This window comes from Ursus americanus, chromosome 11, assembly GCF_024610735.1.
Source record: "Ursus americanus isolate L20-20 chromosome 11, mUrsAme1.1.p, whole genome shotgun sequence".
Taxonomy (NCBI): Eukaryota; Metazoa; Chordata; class Mammalia; order Carnivora; family Ursidae; genus Ursus; species Ursus americanus.
The window spans coordinates 61,992,376-62,016,027 of record NC_142137.1 but is presented as its reverse complement, the minus strand read 5'-3'; the positions used below and the strand labels follow the sequence as shown (position 1 = coordinate 62,016,027).

The 23,652-nt window shown below is 42.4% G+C and overlaps 1 protein-coding gene across 4 annotated transcripts in view; it reads right to left on the bottom strand.

Moving 5' to 3' along the window:
* Positions 1–404: 404 nt before the first annotated feature.
* Positions 405–23,652, bottom strand: part of ESR1 (estrogen receptor 1) — a 360,927-nt gene continuing 337,679 nt past the window's right edge. For all 4 annotated transcript variants that reach the window (XM_087865591.1, XM_045805367.2, XM_045805366.2 and 1 more), the window contains exons 8-9: positions 8,878–9,061; positions 405–4,873 (exon numbers count right to left, since the gene is read on the bottom strand). In XM_087865591.1, the coding sequence (XP_087721717.1) occupies positions 4,639–4,873; positions 8,878–9,061 (419 nt within the window). In that variant the 3' untranslated portion in view covers positions 405–4,638. The remainder of the gene's footprint in view (positions 4,874–8,877; positions 9,062–23,652) is intronic.

The following is a 23,652-nucleotide window of genomic DNA, read 5'->3' as shown; positions in this document are numbered from 1 at the left end:
AATTTTCACTCCTTCATTCATAAGTAATTATTCTCAAGCTTCCTTCTTCTCCCTCACAGGGAACGGGGGGGGGGGGGTAGCCATTAGAAAACTACTATTTTAAAGAGCACCTCATATAATCCTCACAACCACCCTGTGAATTAGGTGTTACTGTCACCATTTTGTTGCTGAGGAAGCGGAGGCTCTGAAAAAGTCATTGCCAACGATCACAAACCTTGTATGTGGTGGCACCAAGAAGGGAGGCCAGGTCTGCCTGCCTCCAATGTCCACACACTTCCCCCTGTGCCCGGGGGAAAGGAGCCTGGCATCAGAGTGATCGCCCGGATTCACTGCGTTCCAGCACCTTGATTCGAGGCCGTCAGTGGTGAGCCATTAGCAAGAAGGGAGTTTACAGAAACCGAGCCAGTTGTCATTTAATTTTTTATTTGAACATCAAACAGAGTGAGAAATTGTTTACAGGTGCTTTGAGCATCCCGCTGGACTCCTTACTTTTTAAAGGTGCAAAAGAGGTTTACAAGTGTGTTTCATTAAACAAAGCAAAGCCGCAACAAAACGGAATCACATCAGTAATAGTACGCATCAGCGAAAAGGCATATTAAGCCATCAGACACAATTTGGCGTATAAGCCTTTTCCCATAAAACAAGAGCTCTACGTTGAAGAGTATGTTGTGCACAAAAAGCATTGTTTATAAGCTGTGAGAGAACATAAACTGGCATAATGTCACTTATTAATTCAAGTCTCTATGACCAATGACCTCTCTGTGAATGCAAAGGGGTCCACATGTCAGGCACCTGCTCATGGGGCTGTATGTTGTTTCCAGGGTACACAGCTCTGGACACACACACTAAAGATGGGTTTGGAACATGGCAGCATTTACATATTTAAAAAGTTCAGGCACATTTGGATGCAAAAAAGAAAAAAAGAATAGAAATTTTTCTTGAATCTCTCAAAGACAGTGCAAAATCGAAGTGCCATAATAGAGGCAGCGGCTACTTAGAAAACCATTATAAACGACATAGAAAGAGGCCACACTCACTTTAATCCAAATGAAAAGAAGATGCAGTTAGAAACAGAGGAATCACACTAGTGAAAAGATGAGTATTTGGGACCACAGTTTAATACATTTGCTCCAGTTGAGAGTACGTTTTCAGGGAGTCCACCTCGGGAGCGTGCCGTGTAATCTGGTCATCCTCCCAAGCCTTGCACTGAAGGGAAGCAGGATTGCCTCACACACTACTAGACGACTCTATCTGCCTTCCAAATAACGAGTTTCCCAAAGCAGATTTGCCTGTGAAGAGTAGATATTACTACGGTCCTAGTGATCATTCCCGGCATCCACAGTCCATCTCAGAGTGGGAAAGTATGAATAGGAAGGGATTTGGAATCGGTTTCATGTAGGGGTACTCTAAACCAACAGCCTAAATCTATGGCCATTTCAGTGTATAAGATTTTAATGCGAGAACACCTTAATGTGATCAAGAGTAAATTATCAGGAAGTCCCTTATTAGTTCAGCCCCGAAAAGGCATGGCATATGGCGTGGTTAGACAGCCTTACAAGGTTCAGAGGAAACTAACCAATGACTCCACTTCCTTTGGGGCTGGATTTTGCAACCTCTGTAGGGTCTTCTCTTTGGATGAACTAGCCTCTCTGATGGTTGCATGACAGCATTCCAGAATCATGACCGCAGGCCTGGAGCTAGGCAATGGCCAAAAGAAACACAGACCACTAGCTATTCTTTAGACTGTACCGCGGACGATGCTTGCTCTTCCATAGAACTCCAGCTGCCATTTTAGAAATGGTGGTCATTCGTAGTTCACAGGGCATGAGAGGAATACAGAAGCCTGGTGCATACCCCAGGTGCCAGTATCCATCTGCCTCAAAATACCTGCAAGGCTCTTATTACTGTATTTACCACTCTCAAAATTCCTGAACCTACTTCCCCACCCTACCCTAACCCCCAGGTTGATTGTATCTTTCAAAACTTAAATTGCCTCAGAGTGGAGGGGGGGGGGGAGATACAATATGTTCCCTACCCCCAACAGCAGTATCAGCTGCAAAGTGTCAGCTGTCCATTAGTGGCACTTCAAATAATAAAAAGAGATTTCTAAAATTATTTGAATTTTCCTGGGCTAACATTCCAACCATCTGGTGTTCTCTGCCCATTTCAAATGTAGTAGTATCTTTAACATGAATACAAACACATTAGATGAATAATGTAAAACCCTCCACTTCATTATTGTTTGGATTTAGCTGGTATTACATCATCTATAGTACTAGAATTTTTTTGTCTGTTTTTATTTTTTTAAAAGAAAATCTAAGTATAAACATTAAAAAGAACCCACTGACCCATTAGGTACTGTCCAAAAATATTACTACTGATATTTTGGTAAAGCAAAATTAGCTGCCCTGAATAATTTTCCTTTGCAGGCATAATCTCTGCTACATAAGATTGTCTATCATTCGATATCCAACAATAGGCATCTGGATTAGTGCTATTTTGTCTACTGTGGATATAAAAGTTGATATGAAATGTGATCTTCATTTAAATGAATAATCACCAGACCCTAGGCATCAATGACTGCATACATGACAAGGTAGCTATACAAAAAAACTAAATATTTTCCGTTGGTTTTGCATGTTTAACCCAGTCAAATTAAATCCAGAACGGAATTACTACATTCAATTGTCTGATAAACAAGCATTGCAATTTCAAAAAAAATATATATTATACTATATAAGGTGCTTCTTAAACAGAACAACAAAAGAATTATGTTCTAAATATATTCTTACTGCAGACACACAAAATTGCCTCTAAATTCAGATGCACATATATGAAAAAAACTTTTTTATTTTTTGGCCCTCCCAGGTTCCCAGTCCTTTGGTGCTCACTCACTAAGTAATCAAGAATGAATGAAACCCACTTTTTGAAACAGGCATCCCAAGAGAAGCCCTAGAAGCTTGGCTGGGTTGCTGGCTAGCACATCACCTCTCAGTGGGGTTTGAACTGTAGGCAATGAGGTCACTGGAGGAAACCAAGCTTACTTTTTGGCTGAGAAGAAGAGATAAACCCTAGCTGCTCTGGAGAAGCAAAGGCCTAGGGAAGGCTGTCCTGCGGCTGGACTGAGCCTTTCTTGTTTCGCCTGTAGGTCAAAGGATTCCTATGGCCCAATGCTAATCTCACTTGGCTTATGAAGTTTACTGAAATGAGCTTTGGGGGAAATTTTTTCCCCAAGGCCAAACCCTGGTTTTCGGATGAGCTCTAAACGACCAAGAGCACGGAGTCTGACCAGGTCCTAGGCAGCCCGAGTAGCAAGCCTCCAGTCCTCGCCCTCCAGCCCACCCAACAGTGTGCTGGGCCAACTGTAGGAACACAGCTGTCTACCGCTACTCCTTCCAATCAGGGCGGCGAGAAGGGCTGCCCCACACTGCACACAGGGCCTGCCAGGGGCACTCCTGGATAGAGCTACAGCCGGTGGCAGTGCCACAGTGAGCCTCTCAGTTTTATCCTGTTTCTACCCTACTTTCTTCCTGTTCTCTAATATTTACAATAATCATGCACATTTACTATTGACCCAAGTGCCCCAGGGCTAAAAGTATCACCAGGGTGGCCACTGATTTAAACTGCCCTTGGTCATATGCTGGGCACTACTACGTGTGATAATTCACCCTCTGTGTAACTGACACACCAGGACGATCCAAGCAGAGCGCCCTCTGCTGGTGAGTGTGAGCCCACATGAGACTAGGTCCTGAAGCTGATTTAGGGCAAGTCCTGGGGGGAGAAGGCTTTCTTTCATAAAATGAAAACAAAAAACAAACCCCAGTAATTTATCCCTTAAAAGGAAACTGGTCTATGTGGAGGTGACTTAAGTGGGATCAACTTGCTGTTTTCCATAGGTCCATGGGAAGCAAGAATTAACCGGAACCCATGACCGGTACACAGTGTTCTCAAAAACCAGTGGAAGAACATTCAGCAAATCTGAAGGTGCAGTGTATTAAGTTGACAAAGTTTTGACAATTAGGGGACCTTCCTTCTCTGTGGGCATCTTGTACTCCTATAGGGCAAATGCAGAGACGCTCACTCAGTATTCAGCTCCGGCCATGCAACAGAGCAAAAGCTTTAAGGTATTGCTTGAATAAAATGATATGTTACTATAGGAACACAAGATGATGCCATAATGAACCCCTGACCCAGCTTTCTCCAAGTCAGCAATTAAAGGAGCCACTTTCAAGCCTTTCCTGTGGCTTTTTCTTAGATCCATTAAAAAGCACTTCACAGAGATGAAATGTCCACTCTCCAGGTCTGGGTCTCAACAAGTAGCTTAAATGCACAGTCACCTGAGTCCCAGCTCATAGACTGAGTTCAGTCATGAAAAGCTACAGAATCCTCATGCTTAGTAATGTAGCAAAGGGAGAGAGAGAGAGTCAAAGAATTTAGTCCTGGAATCCCTCTGGCTGTTCCCAAGAGAAGGCGTGCCACTAAGAACTGAGCAAGCGAACAAACGGCCACTCATATTAGAAAGCCACAGTGGCGGGTGCATGCTGGAGTGTGCGCAGGAGCAGACCTCTGCTATGGTGATGTAGGACGTGGGGAAAAGGCCGCAGGGATTCTCAGGACCTCGGGGTAGCCTGGGAGCTCTCACACCGTGGTGGGGAAACTCCCTGGCTCCTCGGTGATATAATACGCTTGCAAGGAATGTGACGAAGTGGAGCCGGTGGTGGCCAGCTGGCTCTGGTTCATCTCCTCCATGGGCGCGCCCCCTCGGCTGGCCGGGGCGTGCAGGCGGTGGGCGTCCAGCATCTCCAGCAGCAGGTCGTAGAGCGGCACCACGTTCTTGCACTTCATGCTGTACAGATGCTCCATGCCTTTGTTACTGCGGGGCGGGGGGGGGGGACACAAAGAGGACGGCTTTAGAGCATCCCCAGTTCAAGCGCGCGGCACCGCCTCGGAAGGAGAAGTAAGGGTAACTCCAAAGACACCTGCCTGCGCACCTTTCTCCCTGTTTAAAGAGCCATTTCAGGATTCGCTCTGCAGGTGACTTCCTTGCCCTCTCTTAGCATTACATCTAGAAAGAGAACGGAGACGAGACAGCTGCGTAGGAGGGAGTTTTTTAAAATGCGGGAACAGTTCAAGAATGTCCCTTGCTTCAGACTTTCCAGGTGTTTGCCATTTAATCAGAAGAAAAATCTCAATTTCTTTCCATGCGTTACAAGGTCTAACTGATGGGCTTCTGTCGACCTCTGAGAGCTCCTCCTGCCTTTCTCCCCTAGCTCATGCTCTTCAGTCGTGCTGGCTTCTGTGCTAGAAAGAAAACCAAAACTGAGCTTTTTAAGAAAGAGCTTGAAGAAACTGAGCTCTTGACTTCCAGACACAGGTGTCTGCCCTTGCTGCCTCCTCTGCCTGGGGGCTCTTTCCCCAAACTGTCAAATGCCGCCTCCTCTGAAAGGCCTTTGGCTGCCATAGTCGCAGTGACCTCAAGGCCCTGTGGCTTCAGCTGTCCTCTTGCATGTACTGTTTTCCTCCCAGTGCTAGGACAACCTCAAACTCCTCTCCGGACACGCACAGGCTTATTCTTGCCACACTCGCACACACCAGCGCACACGGGGCAAGCTTCCTGCGGGGCAGTGATCTGCCCACCCTGCAGGCCGACAGCTGTGCCAAGACTGTGCCAGATGCTCAGACCATATGGGGCAAATGGACACAGGGAAAGGTATGCAGATGGCATTTCTTCTTTTAAGCTCTGCCCTCCCCTGTCTTCCCCCAGGCACAACTCTGCTCTTTCCCCACCATACCCAGTGGAAAAAATATAGAACAGCTCTTACCAATCTTGAGATTTTTTAGAAAGAATTATGTATCATGAGGAGACGGGACCAAAAGAGTGTCCTGGAAAATATTTGCAATTTTTGGTAGGGGAAGAGTCAGCACAAGTTGGAGATGTGCCATGAAAACACAGCATCAGACTATTCAGGTCTTACAACACCACAACCTAATTACGTATCTAAGTGGGGTTTTTGTTTGTTTGCTTGCTTGTTTTTCATTTAAAATGCTGTTCATGTTCAATGCCGGCTGGATCTCACACTGTCTTGCTCTCGTGCAATCTAATGAATCACATTTATAGTCACACGAAATCTGGTGTTAAGTTCTCTGAGTAACAACATATGGCTGGGGCCAAGCTTAATAAAACAGAGTTCTGTGATTGAGACTGGCTGTAATAAGGCACCAAAACATTAGTGTGTGTGTGTGTGTGTGTGTGTGTGTGTGTGTGTGCACGCATGTGCCCTAGTGAGACAGAGAGAAAATGCTCACAGCTTTCAATAGAACAGCAGCTTCTCTCCAGCTTTTCACACAATTCAAACAAACTCTTGAGAGCCCTCTCACTGCGGCTGCCCTCCACCATACGTTGCTAATAGAACTACCAGAAGCCTATAAATTTAGTGCAGATATATTGGGATATTAACTAATTAGGCTTGCTACTGCTGAAAAGCAGTTGACAGATTTGAAAATCCAGCAATTCCTACCAACAAATAAAAACCTTCATCGGCAATATTGTTTCTATGACATCTTTGAAATTCCTAGCCCAGAGTAAAAGCTAATACATTTCATCAAGGGGAAGGTCACTCTCTTAGCCAGGAAATCTGGTAGAGGATTGTTATTCTGACACATTCCCTGCTTCCCTCTTTGTAATATTCATAAAAATAAACAGATGGGAAAGGACTGGAAATATGTACTCTGAATGCAACCCCCCACTCTACCTGGCCAAGGTGAGTCCAGATACGTAGGGAATCTCTGAGAACAGAGACCAAAACCACTCTTTCTCAAACTTTGCCAAGTGGAAGTCATCAAATGGGAATTTTGAATTCATAAGGTAGGGAAAATATTCAAGTAATTTCTCATTCATTTGTTTACTCTCATATTCATTCACTCTGCAATAACGTTGTGAGCCTACATGACATGTAAGACGTCATATATGGGACTGCGAAGGGATACAGAGAAAGAAAGATACATTTATTTTCTCAAGAAGCTACCAATATTCAAGCTTCTCTCTAGAGAGGGTGACTCCTGGGACTCTGAAGGGACAAGCTCCTTGCCACTTAATGCATAATCTCCAGGTTTGAAAGCTCCTTAAAAATTAAGCCCTCCAGACACTTTGGCCCTTCCCTCACAGCCACTAAGAAAAGAAATTTCATTTTCATTCCTGGCTGTGGGTGTAAGCCCAAGGTCAAGTAGACCTCATCACACGGGGTGCCTGACCCCTATTATCATCACTTTACCTCATTTTTATGGCCTTCCTAAAGAATCTTTTCTTTCTCTTTTTTCTCCCCTTTATCTCTCCCCCGCAGGGTGAGTTCTGTTCATGGGAAGAGTGTCCACCAAGCCTCTGGCCAGCCACTTTACATGACTATTTGAAATGGAAATGAGACCACTTTCTCCTTTTGGCACAGAAAGGCTCCTTTTCCTTTGCTAATATCCTTCCTTAACTCCTATACAAAAGGTCTATTGAGTGGTTCCTATGTGCCAAACCCTATGCTAGGTGGCATTGGGTGCACGGATTACCCAAGGTGGGTTGTGGTAACTGCCTCACAGAGCTTACGGTCTAATTGGGGCAGAGAGAAAGATAAAATGGGCAGCAGCAATCAGGAAGAACAGGGTGCAAATCCCAACAGGGTGAAGGGTTAGGAGATGCTTCCTGAAAAGAACATCTAAGCATGATGGATTAGCTTACTGTTCACAAAAATTCATTCCCTGTGCCTCGTGCCCCTGATCTTGACTTTAAGCCTCATTATGTGACTTCTTGGCCAGTGGAACATTCGTCGATGTGACTCAACTAAAAGATGACAATGCACTTGCCGTTACAGGCTTGCTTTCTTGTACTTCTGCCATCACTATGAGAAAAGTATGTCCCAGTTACCCTGCGGGTACAAGGAGGCTAAAAGACACAGGGCAGCAGAGTCCCCTGGCCAACCTGGAGTCTCCGAGCTGTGCCCGGCCTCCATCAGCTGTCCCACAGATGTGGGAGTGAACCCAGTGGGGATGGACAGAGCTGCTAGCCAATCTGCAGCTCGCCCATGACTCGGAGAACAGTTATTTATGGCCAGAGCTCAGACTCTTAGGAAGCCCTAGAAAGCTAAGTAGCGACTAGACCACAGAAGTTATACAAGCAAACTCAAGGGCCTAAAGCAATGGGAAGCTATTTCAGGGTTTTAAATAAAGGAATGACGTGAGTAGATGTGGTATTAGATGGTCGCTCTGGCTCTGGTGTGGAGAACGGGTTAGGAAGGGTCAAGACTGCAGGCAGGGAGGTGCGTTAGGTGGCCACTGCAGAAATCCAGAAGGAATGATGGCTTGGATGCGGGTAGCGGCAATGAGGGGTGGCAAGAAGGGATCCGAGAGGAATGGAGGAATCACTGTTCACTCTCCATGAGGCATGAAGTGTAGGCACTGAGGTTCTCTCAGAATTTCTAAGTGTACGTAGGGGAAGTATGATGCAGGAACCATAACGGATGTGCCCAGAGCCTTCAGAGGATAGTTGTGCTCATAGACGGGCCTTGATCGGTAGGACAAAGTGAACAACCAAACATTGCCATCTTCCCTCAACCCACACACTGCACGCCCCTCCCCCCATGACATCTTGCGTGGGCTTCCAACTGTGGGCAAATGTCACTTCCTCTAAGAAAACTCACCAACGCCTGCCCAGGCCCTAGAGAGATTTCGTTCTTCCCTCCTCTGCCCTCCCACAGCATCTATGCTTCTCATGGGCCAGGAACTATGCCAAGTGGGCTACCCGCACTCAGGCATCAGCCCTTTCCGGCCCGGAGGTAACATGTTTGAGGGCTCGCGTTCATCATGGCGCTCCTGGGGGAACCTGAGGTGCCTCACCTCATGTGCCTGATGTGGGAGAGGATGAGGAGGAGCTGGGCCAGGCGCCGGTGCTGCTGCTGCAGAGTGAGGCCTGCTTTGGCCATCAGATGGATCAGGGTGTCTGTGATCTTGTCCAAGACACGGTGGATGTGGTCCTTCTCTTCCAGAGACTTCAGGGTACTGGACAGGAATGTGTACACTCCTGAATGTGCAGAGAGAGAGAGTGAGACAGAGAAACTCAGAGGATAAGGTCTAGGAGACCGGCGGTTGCGTGGGATAGAACACCCAGCCAGCGTCTCCCCCCGCCCCCACAGCAATGGGGACCTTCGGGACCCATTTGATCTCAACAAAATTCCTAATCAATATACACGTCTGAGAGCGCTGAGAAACCCAGCTGGCCTCCTGTCTGGGAGCCAATTTCCAGGATTTGTCATCAAGACTCCCAGGAAAAGCACGGTTTGCCTTGGGGCCATAATGGTTCCATTAGTCACCCACTCTCTGTCAGGTCTGACACCAACACAAACTATCCCATTAACGCTGACAACAACCCCGTGAGAGAGGCATTATTATTCCTTTTCTCAGGAAGAAACTCAAGGGCAGACAGATGCAGTAACCTGCTAAGAAAACTCCTCAGGACAAAGCAGGCTGGGAATGAAGCCCCACGTGCTGACTCCACATCTGGTCATTATCACGGAGACTCTCCGGAGACATGTGTCACTCTGGTAAGATGCACACGGAGTGAGAACGATTCGTGCAGTGATTGACAGGTCATCTTTCCAGGTAGGATCTCATTTGCTGTTATGTTTCAGGTCAGGCTTAGGGCCTTTTCATCCTCAGCTGAAAGGTTTATGATGTGGGGGTGGAGAGGACCCTGGGAACCACTGTTTTTCACTGCCAGGCATGTTTGGTTTTTGGGTCCCCCACCACCACCACTCTTGCCTTTCTTGTGGTAATAGACCCTACTTCCTGGGCCATAGGTAGACTCAGGACAGAAATTAGACAATCAGGGGCGCCTGGGTGGCTCAGTTGTTAAGCATCTGCCTTCGGCTCAGGGCGGGATACTGGCGTTCTGGGATCGAGCCCCACATCAGGCTCCTCTGCTGGGAGCCTGCTTCTTCCTCTCCCACTCCCCCTGCTTGTGTTCCCTCTCTTGCTGGCTGTCTCTATCTCTGTCAAATAAATAAATAAAATCTTTAAATAAAAAAAAGAAATTAGGCAATCAAGTCACTTTATTCTCTGGGACAGAATTAGCCCGGAGCTAGACATACAGAGCTTTTTCTGGGATTGTATATGGAAGTGGTGAGACAGAAATTTTCCCCTCTAGGTTGCTAAACTTAGAGGGTGAGAATATACAGCTTTCAAGTAGCGGCCCCTTCCCTGCCTGTGGGGGGCTCCCCTCGGCAGAACTGAGCTGAGCAACAGTATGCAAAGGTGACAGTACATGGCAGTGGGGGGCCGGGGCAGGGGGAAATCCTGGCTCCAGTCACAAGGTCCTACTCTTCTATTGTTTTCCTTTGACCTTGGAACTTCTATAATATCCTTTGTAACACATGAATCCCAAAATTCCCTTTTTGCTTAAGAGAGTGTGGGTGGGGTTTCTGTCCCTTGTAACTGAAAGAATCTATTTGGGTTGTGGACTCAGCCCAAACACCAGAGGAAGGTGAGTGAGAAAGAGGTGGGAAGTATTCAGAGCAAGAGGAGGACAGGATGGATCAGTCTTATTGTGGGCCCACAAGGATGGATTTCCTATCAAGACACTCCAGAAATGAGCTCCACTCTGCCTCATCTACCACTTACAGGGTGCAGATGACGCTGTGTTTTTCTCCGGGTGATGCATCCTGTATTTAGCAACGCTTTTTTTGGTCTTAACATCTGTTGAGTCCACTGGCCCGCTCTAAAAAGATTTCTTCTCCTCCTCTCCCCTCCTGTTCCTCACTGGTACCTTCAAGTTAAGGCCCCCAGGTCTATGACTCCCTGACTCTGTACTGGTAATGTGATGACAAGTCACTGCTCACGGCACAGCCCGTAGGCTGGGGATGGGGAAAATACCTCCACGGCAGCAGTCATAGTAAACAGAGTTGTAATTGCCCAGAATGGAAAATGGCTAAGCTTTAAAACAAACAGAACAGCAACAACAAAACCAGGATGGTCAGGATCTTGGCTTACATGCAGTTGAATAGAATAATGTAGCTTTTGGTCCCCAGAGGCACTTTGGTCCAAAGCAAATAGACCACAGAATGAGTAAGCAACAGACAGGCCGTGAAATAAGAAAGAAATTGCTGGATTCCTTTACCTATGTTCCATGTGAACTGTTGCTAGAGAAAGAACGTGTCCATTAGAAAAATGGGCAACTGTCCAGTGGCCTTGGGGTCAGCCTGGAGAAGATGGATAGCAGGAAAGTGGTGCACCAGTGGGTTGGAGGTCAGAGGCACCTCCAAGCTCCTCTGGCCCTACCCCTCACTTCCCTCTGTCGTCACACACATCCGAGCCTCATCTCCCGGAGGCCTTGCATCTGGCTGCATGTCCTGGGAACCTGCCCAGGCCACCGCACTGAGTTAATCCAACTTGGATGATGCATTTTCTACCAATTTCCTTTTTTGTCACCACTGGGGATGCTGACCTCATTCACCGATAATCCCGTTCTGGTCAAGGGAACCAAAGACACGAGGAGCAAGCAGTTTCAAGGTGACCCCCAGCCACACTTGCTCTTCCTCCTTGTGCGTCCACACATGGATTCCTTCCTTTGGCAGCTTTCATTAAAGACCTACTGTGTGCGTGCACTACGTTACTTAATAGGGACTCCAAGCCTTAGTTTAAGTGTTAATGTTTTAAGTACAGATATTGCCTGTGGAGAAAGAATTTTCTTAACACTAACTCCTGGGCTGCAGGCCATTCTCAGAACAAGCCTGTTTTTCTAGTCCTGTTTTGGCACCAATACAACTTATCATTTCATCCTTGTCAACAGTTGCTTCCTAGCTGTGTAAATATACTCCGAAATAAAAATTCAGTCCTGTTGAAATGCCAATAATTGACAACAGCAGCCATCATCCTTTTGGGCTTTTCTAGCAAAATGTGGTCCATGTTTGCTCCCTGTTGCCCCTAAGGAGACCTTTGTGAGAAACAACAGAAATCCAAATTCCCAGAATGCTCAGATGCCCCGGCAAATGCAAAACTGGGCTGCTGGTAATTTCCATATCCCAGGTGGTCTCTGCCACCCTGGACGGCTGCACCACTGTGCCCAGCAGCCCAGAGCCAGTGATCAGACAGTGAGGGCCTTCAGAAATATTCTTGCAACAAGGCTGGCTTTGCAACTCTCAGAGCTGCTCCAAATCCCCAAGATGGAAAAAAACAATCTGGATGTCATTATCCAGTCTTAAAGTGTTATTAGCAAATCCGAGCTTCTACATATTCTGAATCTTGGCCAACATCGGGAGATGCAGGAAGAGCCTATGGAGAAATCTGGTGGGAGAAAAGAATGGGGAGCAAAGCCACAAGAACCCCCCCATATAGAAGAGATCTCAATTCAATCTTTCTCGCTCTCTTGCTCTCACCGACTCTTGATTCCACTCTCTCTCTCCTCCCATTCTGCTTGGATCCTCTCACTCTTCCTTCTTCCTCTTCTCTCTCCACCCCATAGGCATCCCCCTCTACCTCCGTCACTTGTCCAGATAATGGAGTCTTCCAGAATCTGGAGGAGTGCAGGCAAGGACACTGAGCGTGTGTACGCATGTGGTTGTGCCCAGAAGGAAACACTAGAACCACCAACCACTGACCTGCACTGGCAGGCACATCTGACTATTCCGAAGGAGATGAGAAGAGCCACGGCCCATGGCTTAGCAGATGCTTCAGGACAAATCCTTCAAACAAGGACACATGTTTTCTTTTCCAAAAGGAAGAATGTGACAGTAGACCCTGGGAGAATCCTTCACTCTATGGCAGTTTGACCAAATTAAAAAAAAAAAAAAAAAGACTCAAAGGGAGAAAGTAGCAGAGAAAACTCCTCGAGTCCACAGGGGTAAGTAGTCAGGGCCAGCAAGCTGCCACTCCACTTGCATCAAAAGGGACTTCTCTCTCTATCTTGTTCACCCAGTGATTAATCCGCAGGTCAGCTGTCAGGCCTTTAACCCTAAAGTAAGAGAAGAGCTCATCTGCTGAGAAGTGCCTTCGGGACTGACAGTTTGACGAGCGCTCCATTTGTTCTGTGCTTCACCTATGACCGCACTTCTTGGGGATCGTACTCTCCCCTTGTGGGGTGTTGGGATAGTTCGTGGTTGCTCCAGCCACTTAGTGGGAGAGACCTGTTGGATGTCCTACAAGGTGTGGGACAGTCCCAAACGATGAAGGATTTTTTTTCTTGAATGTACTAATGAATTAAGCCTACTATAAATAAAAATTTCGTCATGAAGATTTTACAAGACTGTACACAGAAAGTCCAGTAAGCAGGCTGGCTGTATAGAAAGGGAAGCTTAAATGGGATACTTTTTCTCAAAATTATTAAATAATTTATTCGCTTGATGCAGCCAACTGAATGTATGACGTAAGCTTTCCAACTACACAGTTAGTTGAAATGACTTCAGTGCGGGCGTAAAGGTACAAAAGCGACATAACTAGTAGCGATACATAGAACAGACTTAAGCCGCCTATCAACAAAATTAGAATCAACTAATATAAAACAGTCGACACCAATGAAATATTGTGTTATTGCCCCTATACGTTTTTAAATAATTTTGTGGCATATTAAGAAATGCATTTTGTGAAAAGTACATATAAAAATTACTGTAGCGTTCTTGTCTTCTGTCTTGGACTGACATCATCTCCAGAGGTTTCCCACAGACTTCTTGATCACCTCTTACATGTACTATTGTTTCTTTTTCCAATTCATCATCTCTTCTCCACTGCTTATCCAAGGGATATGGTCTCTAAGGCCTTCTTAAGTTCTATACACTGAATATTTGCCTTGAAAGTCATGGGCTTTTAAGATAGGATATGTTTTCATGTAAGAGTATATTTCAGATATAAGGACATACAGAGACTGAAGGAACAGGGATGAAAAAAGATATTCCATGCAAGCAGAAACAAAAAGAAAGTGGGTGCAGCTGTACTTAATCAGAAAATATAGAGTGTAAGATAAAAACTTTAACAAAAGACAAAGAAGGGTATTACATAACAATAAAAGAGTTAACCTAACAAGAGAATATGACATTTGTAAATATTGATGCACCCAAAATAGGAGGGCCAAAATATGTAAAGCTGATATTAACAGACCTAAGGGAGCAATACAATAATAGTAGGGGACTTTAGCAACCCACTTACATCAACGAATATAGCATCCAGACAGAAAATCAGTAAGGAAAGACCAGCCTTAAACGTCATGTTAGACCAGATGGATGGAATGGATATATACAGAGCATTCCACCCAAGAGTAGCAGAATACACATTCTTCTCAAGTGCACATGGAACATTCTCCAAGACAGATCACTTTTTAGGCCACAGAACAAGTCTCGGTAAACTTGAGAAGACTGAAATCATACCAAGCATCTTTTCTGACCACAGTGGTACAAAACTAGAGATGAAGTAGAATAAGAAAACTGGAAAAAATCACAAATACGTGGAGATTAAACATCATGCTACCAAAGAACCAACGGGTCAGGGAAGAAATAAAATGCCTTGAGATGAATGAAAACAGAAATACAGCAGTTCAAAATCTCTGGGATGCAGCAAAAGCAGTTCTAAAAAGGAAGTTCATAGCAATACAGGCCTACCTCAAGAAGTAAGAAAAGTCTCAGATAAGCAATCTAACTTCACACCTAAGGAAACTAGAGAAAAGAAGAACAAATGAAGCCCAATGTTATTAAGAGGAAAGAAATAATTAAGATGAGAGCAGAAGTAAATGAAATAAAAACTGAAACAAATAAAAAAGACTAATGAAACTAAGAGCTGCTTCCTTCAAAAGACAGACAAAATTGACAAACCTCTAGCTAAATTCACCAAAAAAAAAAAAAAAAAAGAGAGAGAGAGAGAGAGAGAGAGGGCACAAATACATACAATCAAAAACGAAAGCCAAGTTAAAACTGATGACACAGAAATACAAAGATCATGAGACTGCTAGGGATAATTAAGTGCCAAAAAATTGGACAATCTAGAAAAAAATAGATAAATCCCTGGAAACACAATCTTCCAAGATTAAATCATGAACAAATAGGGAATCTGAATAGACCAATTACTAGTAAGGAGATTGAATTGGTATCAAAAAACTCACAACAAACAAAAGCCCAGGATGAGATGGTTTCACTAGTGAATTCTACCGAACAGCCAAAGATTTAATACATACCGTTCTCAAAATCCTCCAAAAAAATTGAAGAGGAGGGAATGCTCCCAAACTCATTTTATGAGGCCAGCATCACCCTGATACCAAAATCAAAGACATCACACACACACACACACACACACACACACACACACACACACACAGAAAAAAAAACTGCAGGCTAATATCTCTGATAAACAGAGATACAATATACTCAACAAAATATTAGCAAATTCAATAATACATTAAAAGGATTATCCACCATGATAAAGTCAACTTATTTCAGGGATGCAAGGATGATTTAACATCTGCAAATCAATCAATGTGATACATACACTAACAAAATGAAGAATAAAAATCATATGATCATCTCAATAGATGCAGAAAAAGCATTTGACAAAATTCAAAATCCATTTATGATAAAAACATTCAACAAAGTGTGTATAGAGGGAAAGTACCTCAACATAATAAAGGCCATATGACAAACCCACAGGTAACATCATACTCAACAGTGAAAAGTTGAAAGATTTTTCTCTAAGATCAGAAAGAAAACAAGAAAGCCCACTCTTGCTACTTTCTTTCAATATGGTATTGAAAGTTCTAGCCATAGTAATTAGGCAAGAAACGGAAATAAAAGACATCTAAATTGGAAATGAAGTAAAACTGTCACTATTTGCAGATGACTTGATACTATACACAAAAAATACTAAAATCTCCACCAAAAAACCTAACGTTAGAACAAATGAATTCAGTAAAGGTGCAGAATACAAAGTCAAAATTCAGAAATCTGTTATGCTTCTATAACAAACTACCAGAAAGAAAAATTAAGAAAGCACTCTCATTTACAATTGCATCAAAAATAAAGTTCCTAGGAATAAATTTAACCAAGGAGATGAAAGACCAGTACTCTGAAAACTATAAGACACCAACAAAAGAAATGGAAGTAGAAACAAACAGAATGATATCCATGCTCATGGATGGTAAGAATTAATATTGTGAAAATGTCCACGCTATCCAAAGCAATCTACATATTCAATGTAATCTCTACCAAAATCCCAATGGCATCTTTCACAGAACTAGAACATATAATTCTAAACTTCACATGAAACCACAAAAGACCCCAAATAGCCAAAGCAATCTTAAGAAAGAAGAACAGAAGGGGCGCCTGGGTGGTGCAGTCATTAAGCGTCTGCCTTCGGCTCAGGGCGTGATCCTGGCATTAAGGGATTGAGCCCCACATCAGGCTCCTCCGCTATGGGCCTGCTTCTTCCTCTCCCACTCCCCCTGCTTGTGTTCCCTCTCTCGCTGACTGTCTCTCTCTGTCAAATAAATAAATAAATAAAATCTTAAAAAAAAAAAAAGAAAGAAAGAAGAACAGAAGTTGGAGACATCATGCTTCATTATTTCAAACTATACTACAAAGCTACAGTAATCAAAACAGTATGGTACTGGCATAAAAACAGACACATAGATCAATGGAACAGAACAGAGAGCCTAGAAATAAAAACATGCATACATATTCAATTATTTTAAAAGTAGCCAAGAATATACCATGGGGAAAGAACAGTCTCTTCAATAAATGGTGTTGAGAAAACTGGACAGCCACATGCAAAAGAATGAAACTAGACTACTATCTTATAATATCATGCACAAAAATTAACTCAAAATGGATTAAAGATTTGAATATAAGATCTAAAACCATAAAAGTAAAAGAAAACATAGCCAGTAAGCTCTTTGACATCAATTTTGGTGATGAATTTTTTGGTCTGACTCTAAAAACAAAGGCAGTAGAAGCAAAAATCAACAAGTGGAACCATACCAAACTAAAAAGCTTCTACACAGCAAAGAAAACTATCAACAAAATGAAAAGACAACATACTGAATGGGAGAAAATATCTGCACACCATATATCTACTAAAGGGTTAACATCCAAAATATATGAAGAACTCAAACAAAAACAAACCAATAATCTGATAAGAAGTGAGTTGATAATCTAAGTAGACACTTCTCCAAAGAAGACATATAGCTGGCCAACAGGCACATGAAAAGATGCTCGGTATCACTAATTATCAGGGAAATGCAAATCAAAACCACAGTGAGGTAACACTTCACACCTATCAGAATGGCTATTATCAAAAATATAAGCAGCAGGAAGCATTGAAGAGGATGTGGACTGTGCACTGTTGGCTGGAATGTAAATTGGTGCAGCACTATAAGACATAGTAGGGAGGCTCCTCAAAAACTTAAAAATAGAACTACTATGTGATCCAGCTATTCTACTTCTGAATATTTATTCAAATAAAATGAAGACACTAATTTGAAGAGATGTATGTGCCCTTATGTTCATTGTTCATTCAATAGCCAAGATATGGAAGCGACGTACAGGTCCATTGATGGATAAATAGATAAAGACGTGGTAGATATAGTGGAATTCTACTGCCATAAAAAAGAAGGAAATCCTGTAATTTGTAACATCGTGGATGCACCTTAAGGGTATTATGCTGAGTGAAATAAGTCAGACATAGGAAGACAAATACCAAATGATTTCACTTATATATGGAATCTAAAAAATAAAATACAAATAAAACAAAACAAAACTCATAGGTATAGAGAACGAGTTGGTGATCAGAGGGGGAGGGGTGGAGGGTGGGTAAAATGGGTAAAGGGGGTTAATTATATCATGATGGATGGTAAACTAGACTTATTATGGTGCTCACTTTCTAGTGTATACAAATGTTGAACTATAATGTACACCTGAAACTAATGTAATGTTATATACCAATTTTGTTTCAATTTAAAAGAAGAATATATGTTTCTATACACTTCTGCTCTTACTCATCCTATGTCATAACAGATGGAATTACTTTGACAATACATATAATAAAGCCCAGCTCATGTGCCAAATTATCTTATTTCCTCATTATTTTTTTTCACTTTGACAGTCTTTGTTTTTTCTTGGCTTGTTTTTACTAAATCAATCTAATTTATTTCTCTCTTCTTATCACATAAAAATAGGTTTGGTTAATTTTTAACTTTCTTATTCTGATATTTATCTCTACTTCTGTTTTTTTCATGGTTGGGGCACCTGGTGGCTCAGTTGGTTAAGCATCTGCCTTTGGCTCAGGTCATGATCTGGAGGTCCTGGGACTGAGCCAGCATCAGGCTCCCTGCTCAGCAGGGAGTCTGCTTCTCCCTATCCCTTTACCCCTCCCCTCTGCTCATATTCTCTATCTCTTTCTTTTTTTTTTTTTAATGTTTTATTATTATATTATGTTAGTCACTATACAGTACATCCCCGGTTTCCAATGTAAAGTTCGATGATTCATTAGTTGCGTATAACACCCAGTGCACCATGTAATACGTGCCCTCCTTACTACCCATCACCGGTCTATCCCATTCCACCAACCCCCTCCCCTCTGAGGCCCTCTGTTTCTCATAGTCCATAGTCTCTCATGCTTCATTCCCCCTTCTGATTACCCCCCCTTTCTTTATCCCTTTCTTCCCCTACCGATCTTCCTAGTTCTTATGTTCCATAGATGAGAGAAATCATATGATAATTGTCTTTCTCTGCTTGACTTATTTCACTTAGCATTATCTCCTCCAGTGCTGTCCATGTTGCAGCAAATGTTGAGAATTCGTTCTTTCTGATAGCTGAGTAATATTCCATTGTATATATGGACCACAACTTCTTAATCCAATCATCTGCTGAAGGGCATCTCAGTTCTCTATCTCTTTCAAATAAATTTTTAAAAATCTAAAAAAAAAAAAATCTCCTAAAAAAACAGCTCCTAGTCATCTTACATCCAAACATTAATTGTAGACAGATACAAGCATTTTACTACTTTATTATGTTTTCTACTATAGTCGAGCCCGTGCACCTGCACTGAAATACATAACATTTTATTTTACATTAGCTTAATATTATTTCTCCTTTATATGAGGTATAGAATCACATCGATTTTTTAAAACTATGTGTATAGATAAACTATTATTTATTTCATTTCAGCATGCTCAAAAGGATAGGTATTTTTTTTTATTAGACTGCTACTGTTTACTGGCAATTCTATGAGATTTTTCTCCAAAGTCTGTGATTCTCAAATGTGGTTGTCGCTCAGAATCTCCTGGGGAATTTTCTAAGATACAGCTGCCGAGCTTCCACACAAACCTGCTGACTGGAAGCTGAGGGTAGAGTTCTGATATCTGTGTTTTCAAAAAAACTCCCCATTACTGAGGGTTACAGAAGGGAGGGGGTAAGGGATGGGGTGACCGGGTGATGGGTAGTAAGGAGAGCACGTGTTGGGATGAGCACTGGGTGTTATACTCAACTAATGAATCACTGAACACTATGACAAAAACTTATGATGGACTACATGTTGGCTAACTGAACATAATGAAAAAAATTTTTTAAATAAAATTAAAAAATAAAAAAATAAAAAGTAAAAAAAAAGAATCTTTCTGAAAATAAAACAAAACAAAACAAAACAAAAAACCCCCATTGGTGAGTCTAATGCCTCCCCAGGATTAAAAGCCATATGATGACCATGGGTTCTTCATATTGTGGCTGCTGAAATGTAAAATCTTGAAAACACGGACTACATCTTTCTTCTGTGTGAAGTACCTTATCATAATGCGAATGACTTTGAGGATAGCTTCTCCATGCATTTCCCTGCCATGTGTGGTCCTCCTTGCCTTTTTTCCGCCCTTCTGGCTAGCTGGCTGGAATGAAGATAACTCTTAGAAAGACCTTGGAAGGAACCCAATCAAGACTGTGGAGGCTTCATCATCCTGTGTCCCTGAATGGCCACATGGAGGACGGGCTCCAACACTAGCCTGTTCGTGCACCCAGCATTATTAAGTAAACAAGAAATAAACCTCTACGTGTTTGAGCCATTATGCATTTGGATCCCATTTGTTAGAGAAGTTGTCCTACTCTAATGCAAGATGAGAAGTGTTTTATGGTTTAATGACTAAATAAATGAATTTGTATAATAAGAGGTAAAGTCACAGGGATGTTTTGCATACCTCCTTTTGTTGCCATTTTTCCACATTTCTAAGGCCTTGGGTTTCTTAGTTTACTTAGAAGTTATTTCTCTTCCCAAATGCCAGTATTGCCACATTTTGTTATGGAAACCATGAACTAGATTCTAGAACCACCTCATTGTCTCCCATCATGCTAACCATTCATTCTAGACACTAGCATACTGATAGCAACCAGTAAGCTGAACCAAGGGGCAAGTCCAGGACATTGGAATGTTTAATGAACTGAACAAGAATATTGCTCTGAGCAGTATTTGTCCATAGGTAGGAAACTCATCCTTCTACTGATGTGATTATTTACCTGAAAAGTGAAAAACCTGTTCATAACCTAATCCTTGAACAAGATTTACTATTACACTAGTATTTGTAAAATCACACAGTCATTCAAGTCCTCTTCTAAGTGATCTCAAAGTAAGAGGGATCACAGTGAAGGGAAGTGTTCTTGCCAGAGCCCAACATGAGAACACAGTGGCCCATCTGGCATCACTGTGTACTCATGAGTACCCTCTTGGCACAGATGACTATGAGATCATATGCTAATGATTCAGTGATATTTATCAATTTAGTATAATTTTTAATGAAATCTACTAAAAATCCTAAAAGGTAAATACTTGGTATGTCAATACTTTCAAGCTGACTCAAAGGACAAATCCCTTAATGACTTCAGAGGGTGAAATTGATGAACTGATAAAATTGACTTGAGAAGAAATCTTAAATGTACACTTTTTTTAAAAAAATATTTATTTATTTATTTATTTATTAGACAGAGAGAGACAGCCAGCAAGAGAGGGAACACAAGCAGGGGGAGTGGGAGAAGAAGCAGCAGACTCCTAGTGGAGGAACCTGATGTGGGGCTCGATCTCGGAATGCCGGGATCACGCCCTGAGCCGAAGGCAGACGCTTAACGACTGCACCACCCAGGCACCCCTTAAATGTACACTTTTTAAGAAAATAATTTAAGTGGCAGCCATGTCTCACTTTTTGTTGAAGTATAATTGACATACAGTATTATATTATTCTCAGATGTAGAACATAGTAATTTGATACTTACATAGATTATGAAATGATTACCACAAGTCTAATTACCATCTGTCACCGTGCAAAGTTTTTTACAGTATAACTGACTGTATTCCCTATGCTGGACATTACATCCCTGTATCTTATTTATTTTATAACTGTAAGACTGTACTTCTTAATTTCCTTCACCTATTTCATCCATCTCCCCATTTCCCTCCCCCTGGCAACCACCAGTTTGTTCTCTGTACCTATGACTCTATTCGTTGTTCGGGTTGTTCATTGTTTTGCTTTTTAGATTACACATATAAGTGAAATCCTACAGTATTTGTCTTCCTCTGACTCCTTTCACTTAGCATAATACCCTCTAGGTCCATCCATGTTGTTGCAAATGGTAAGATCTCATTCTTCTTTATAGCTGAGTAATATTCCATTGTATATATGTATATGTATCTCACATCTTCTTTATCCATTCACCTGTGGATGGACATGGACACTTGGGCTGCTTCCATATCTTGGCTACTGTAAATAAGGTTGTGATGAAGGGAGGGGTGCATATGTCCTTTTGAATTAACATTTTCATTTTCTTCGAATAAACAGCCAGAAGAAGACTTGCTGAATCATATGGTAGCTCTATTTTTAATTTTTTAAGGAACTTTCATACTATTTTCCACAGTGGCTGCACCAATTTACACTCCCACCAACAATGCACAGAGGGTTCCCTTTTCTCCACATCCTCTCTAGCATTTGTTATTTCTTGTCATTCTGATAATAGCCACTCTGACAAGTGTGAGATCGTAACTCACTGTGGTTTTAATTGGCATTTCCATGATGATTCATGATGTTGGGCATCTATTCTTATGCCTGATGGCCATTTGGATGTCTTCTTTGGAAAAATGTCTATTCAGGTCCTTTGCCCATTTTTTTAAATTGGATTTTTTGGCTTTTGCTATATATCTTGTATATTAATTCTTTATTGGATACTTCAATTGCAAATATCTTCTCCCATTCAGTGGGATGTCTTTTCATTTTGTTGATGGTTTCCTTCACTGTATAAGAGCTTTTTAATTTAATGTTGTCCCATTTGTTTAGTTTTGCTTTTGTTGTCGTTTCCTGAGGAGACAGGTCCAAAAAAATAATACTAAGACCAATGTCAAGGAGGTTATGGCCTATGTGTTCTTCTAGGAATTTTATGATTTCAGGTCTTACATTTAAGTCTTCAATCCATTTTAAGTTTATTTTGTATAGGGTATATGAAAGGGGTCCAATTTCATTCTTTTACATGTAGCTTTTATATACTAAATTGCAGTTGTGGGGGGAGATTGGGCAAAATGAGTGAAGGGGAGAAGGAGATACATGTTTCCAGTTATGGACTGAATAGGTCACGGTAATAAAAGGCACAGTATATGGAACATAGTCAATGATATTATAATAATGATGTATGAGGCCAGATGGTAGCCTCAGTGGTACACTTGGAGGAGCACAGCATAATGTACAAATCTGTTGAATCATTATATTGTATACTTGAAATTAACGTAACACTGTGTGTCAACTATACTCAAATTTTTTAAAAATCACAGTTTTTAATTTTTGTAGTAAGTTGTATTCTAACCTTATATCTTTTAGGATGGATCTATGTTTTGCTTAAAAGCCTTCTTTTGGTTAGTGATATCTGTAATGTATAAAGAAAGACCCAGGGTTCTGATTTTCCTATTCCTCAAACAGTCAATTACTAGGTTTCTGAGGTCAAGAAGATGTTTTGAAGGGACATAGATGTGCAGCCCATCTATTATAGAGGGATTTATTCACAAGGTTCCATGCAGAACTCCTAGTCCCAGTGAGCTGGCCTGGTCTCAGAAGGTCTTGAGGGTTTCATTTTTTTCCCCAGACAAGGTAGGCCAAAACAATCTGCATAAATTCATTTCCTTGGACCTCACTTTTTCTTGCTTGGTATTTTAAAGGCAATGAGCAATGACACAGAGCCAGAAGCAACTCTTACACATTGGAGCAGACACTATTTCCCATCCGACATGCTTCTCTACAACACGATGCTAGCACTCCTCCCTAGAGATGTCCAAGCTAGGCCCTCCCTTGAGTCTGGGTGGACCTGTGACTTGCTTGTAATTCAAAAAAAAAATGGACTGGAAGTGATGCTGTATGACTTCTAAGGGACTCCTGCACAAGGCCATGCAGCTTCTGCCTTGTCAGCTGGGACACCAGCTTCTGGAGCCCTTGCCACCTACTAAGAGGTGCAGCGCACCAGGCTGTGGGGGGGCTCCGAGGAGAGACCACGGATAAGCACCTTCATTGACAGCTCCCGCTGATGTCCCAGCTGACAGCTGGCATCCATGGCCAGCACGTGACTAAAGCCACCTCAAGATGACTGCACCCACAGCTCTCGAACTACCCCACTTCATGAGTCTCCCCATCTGAGG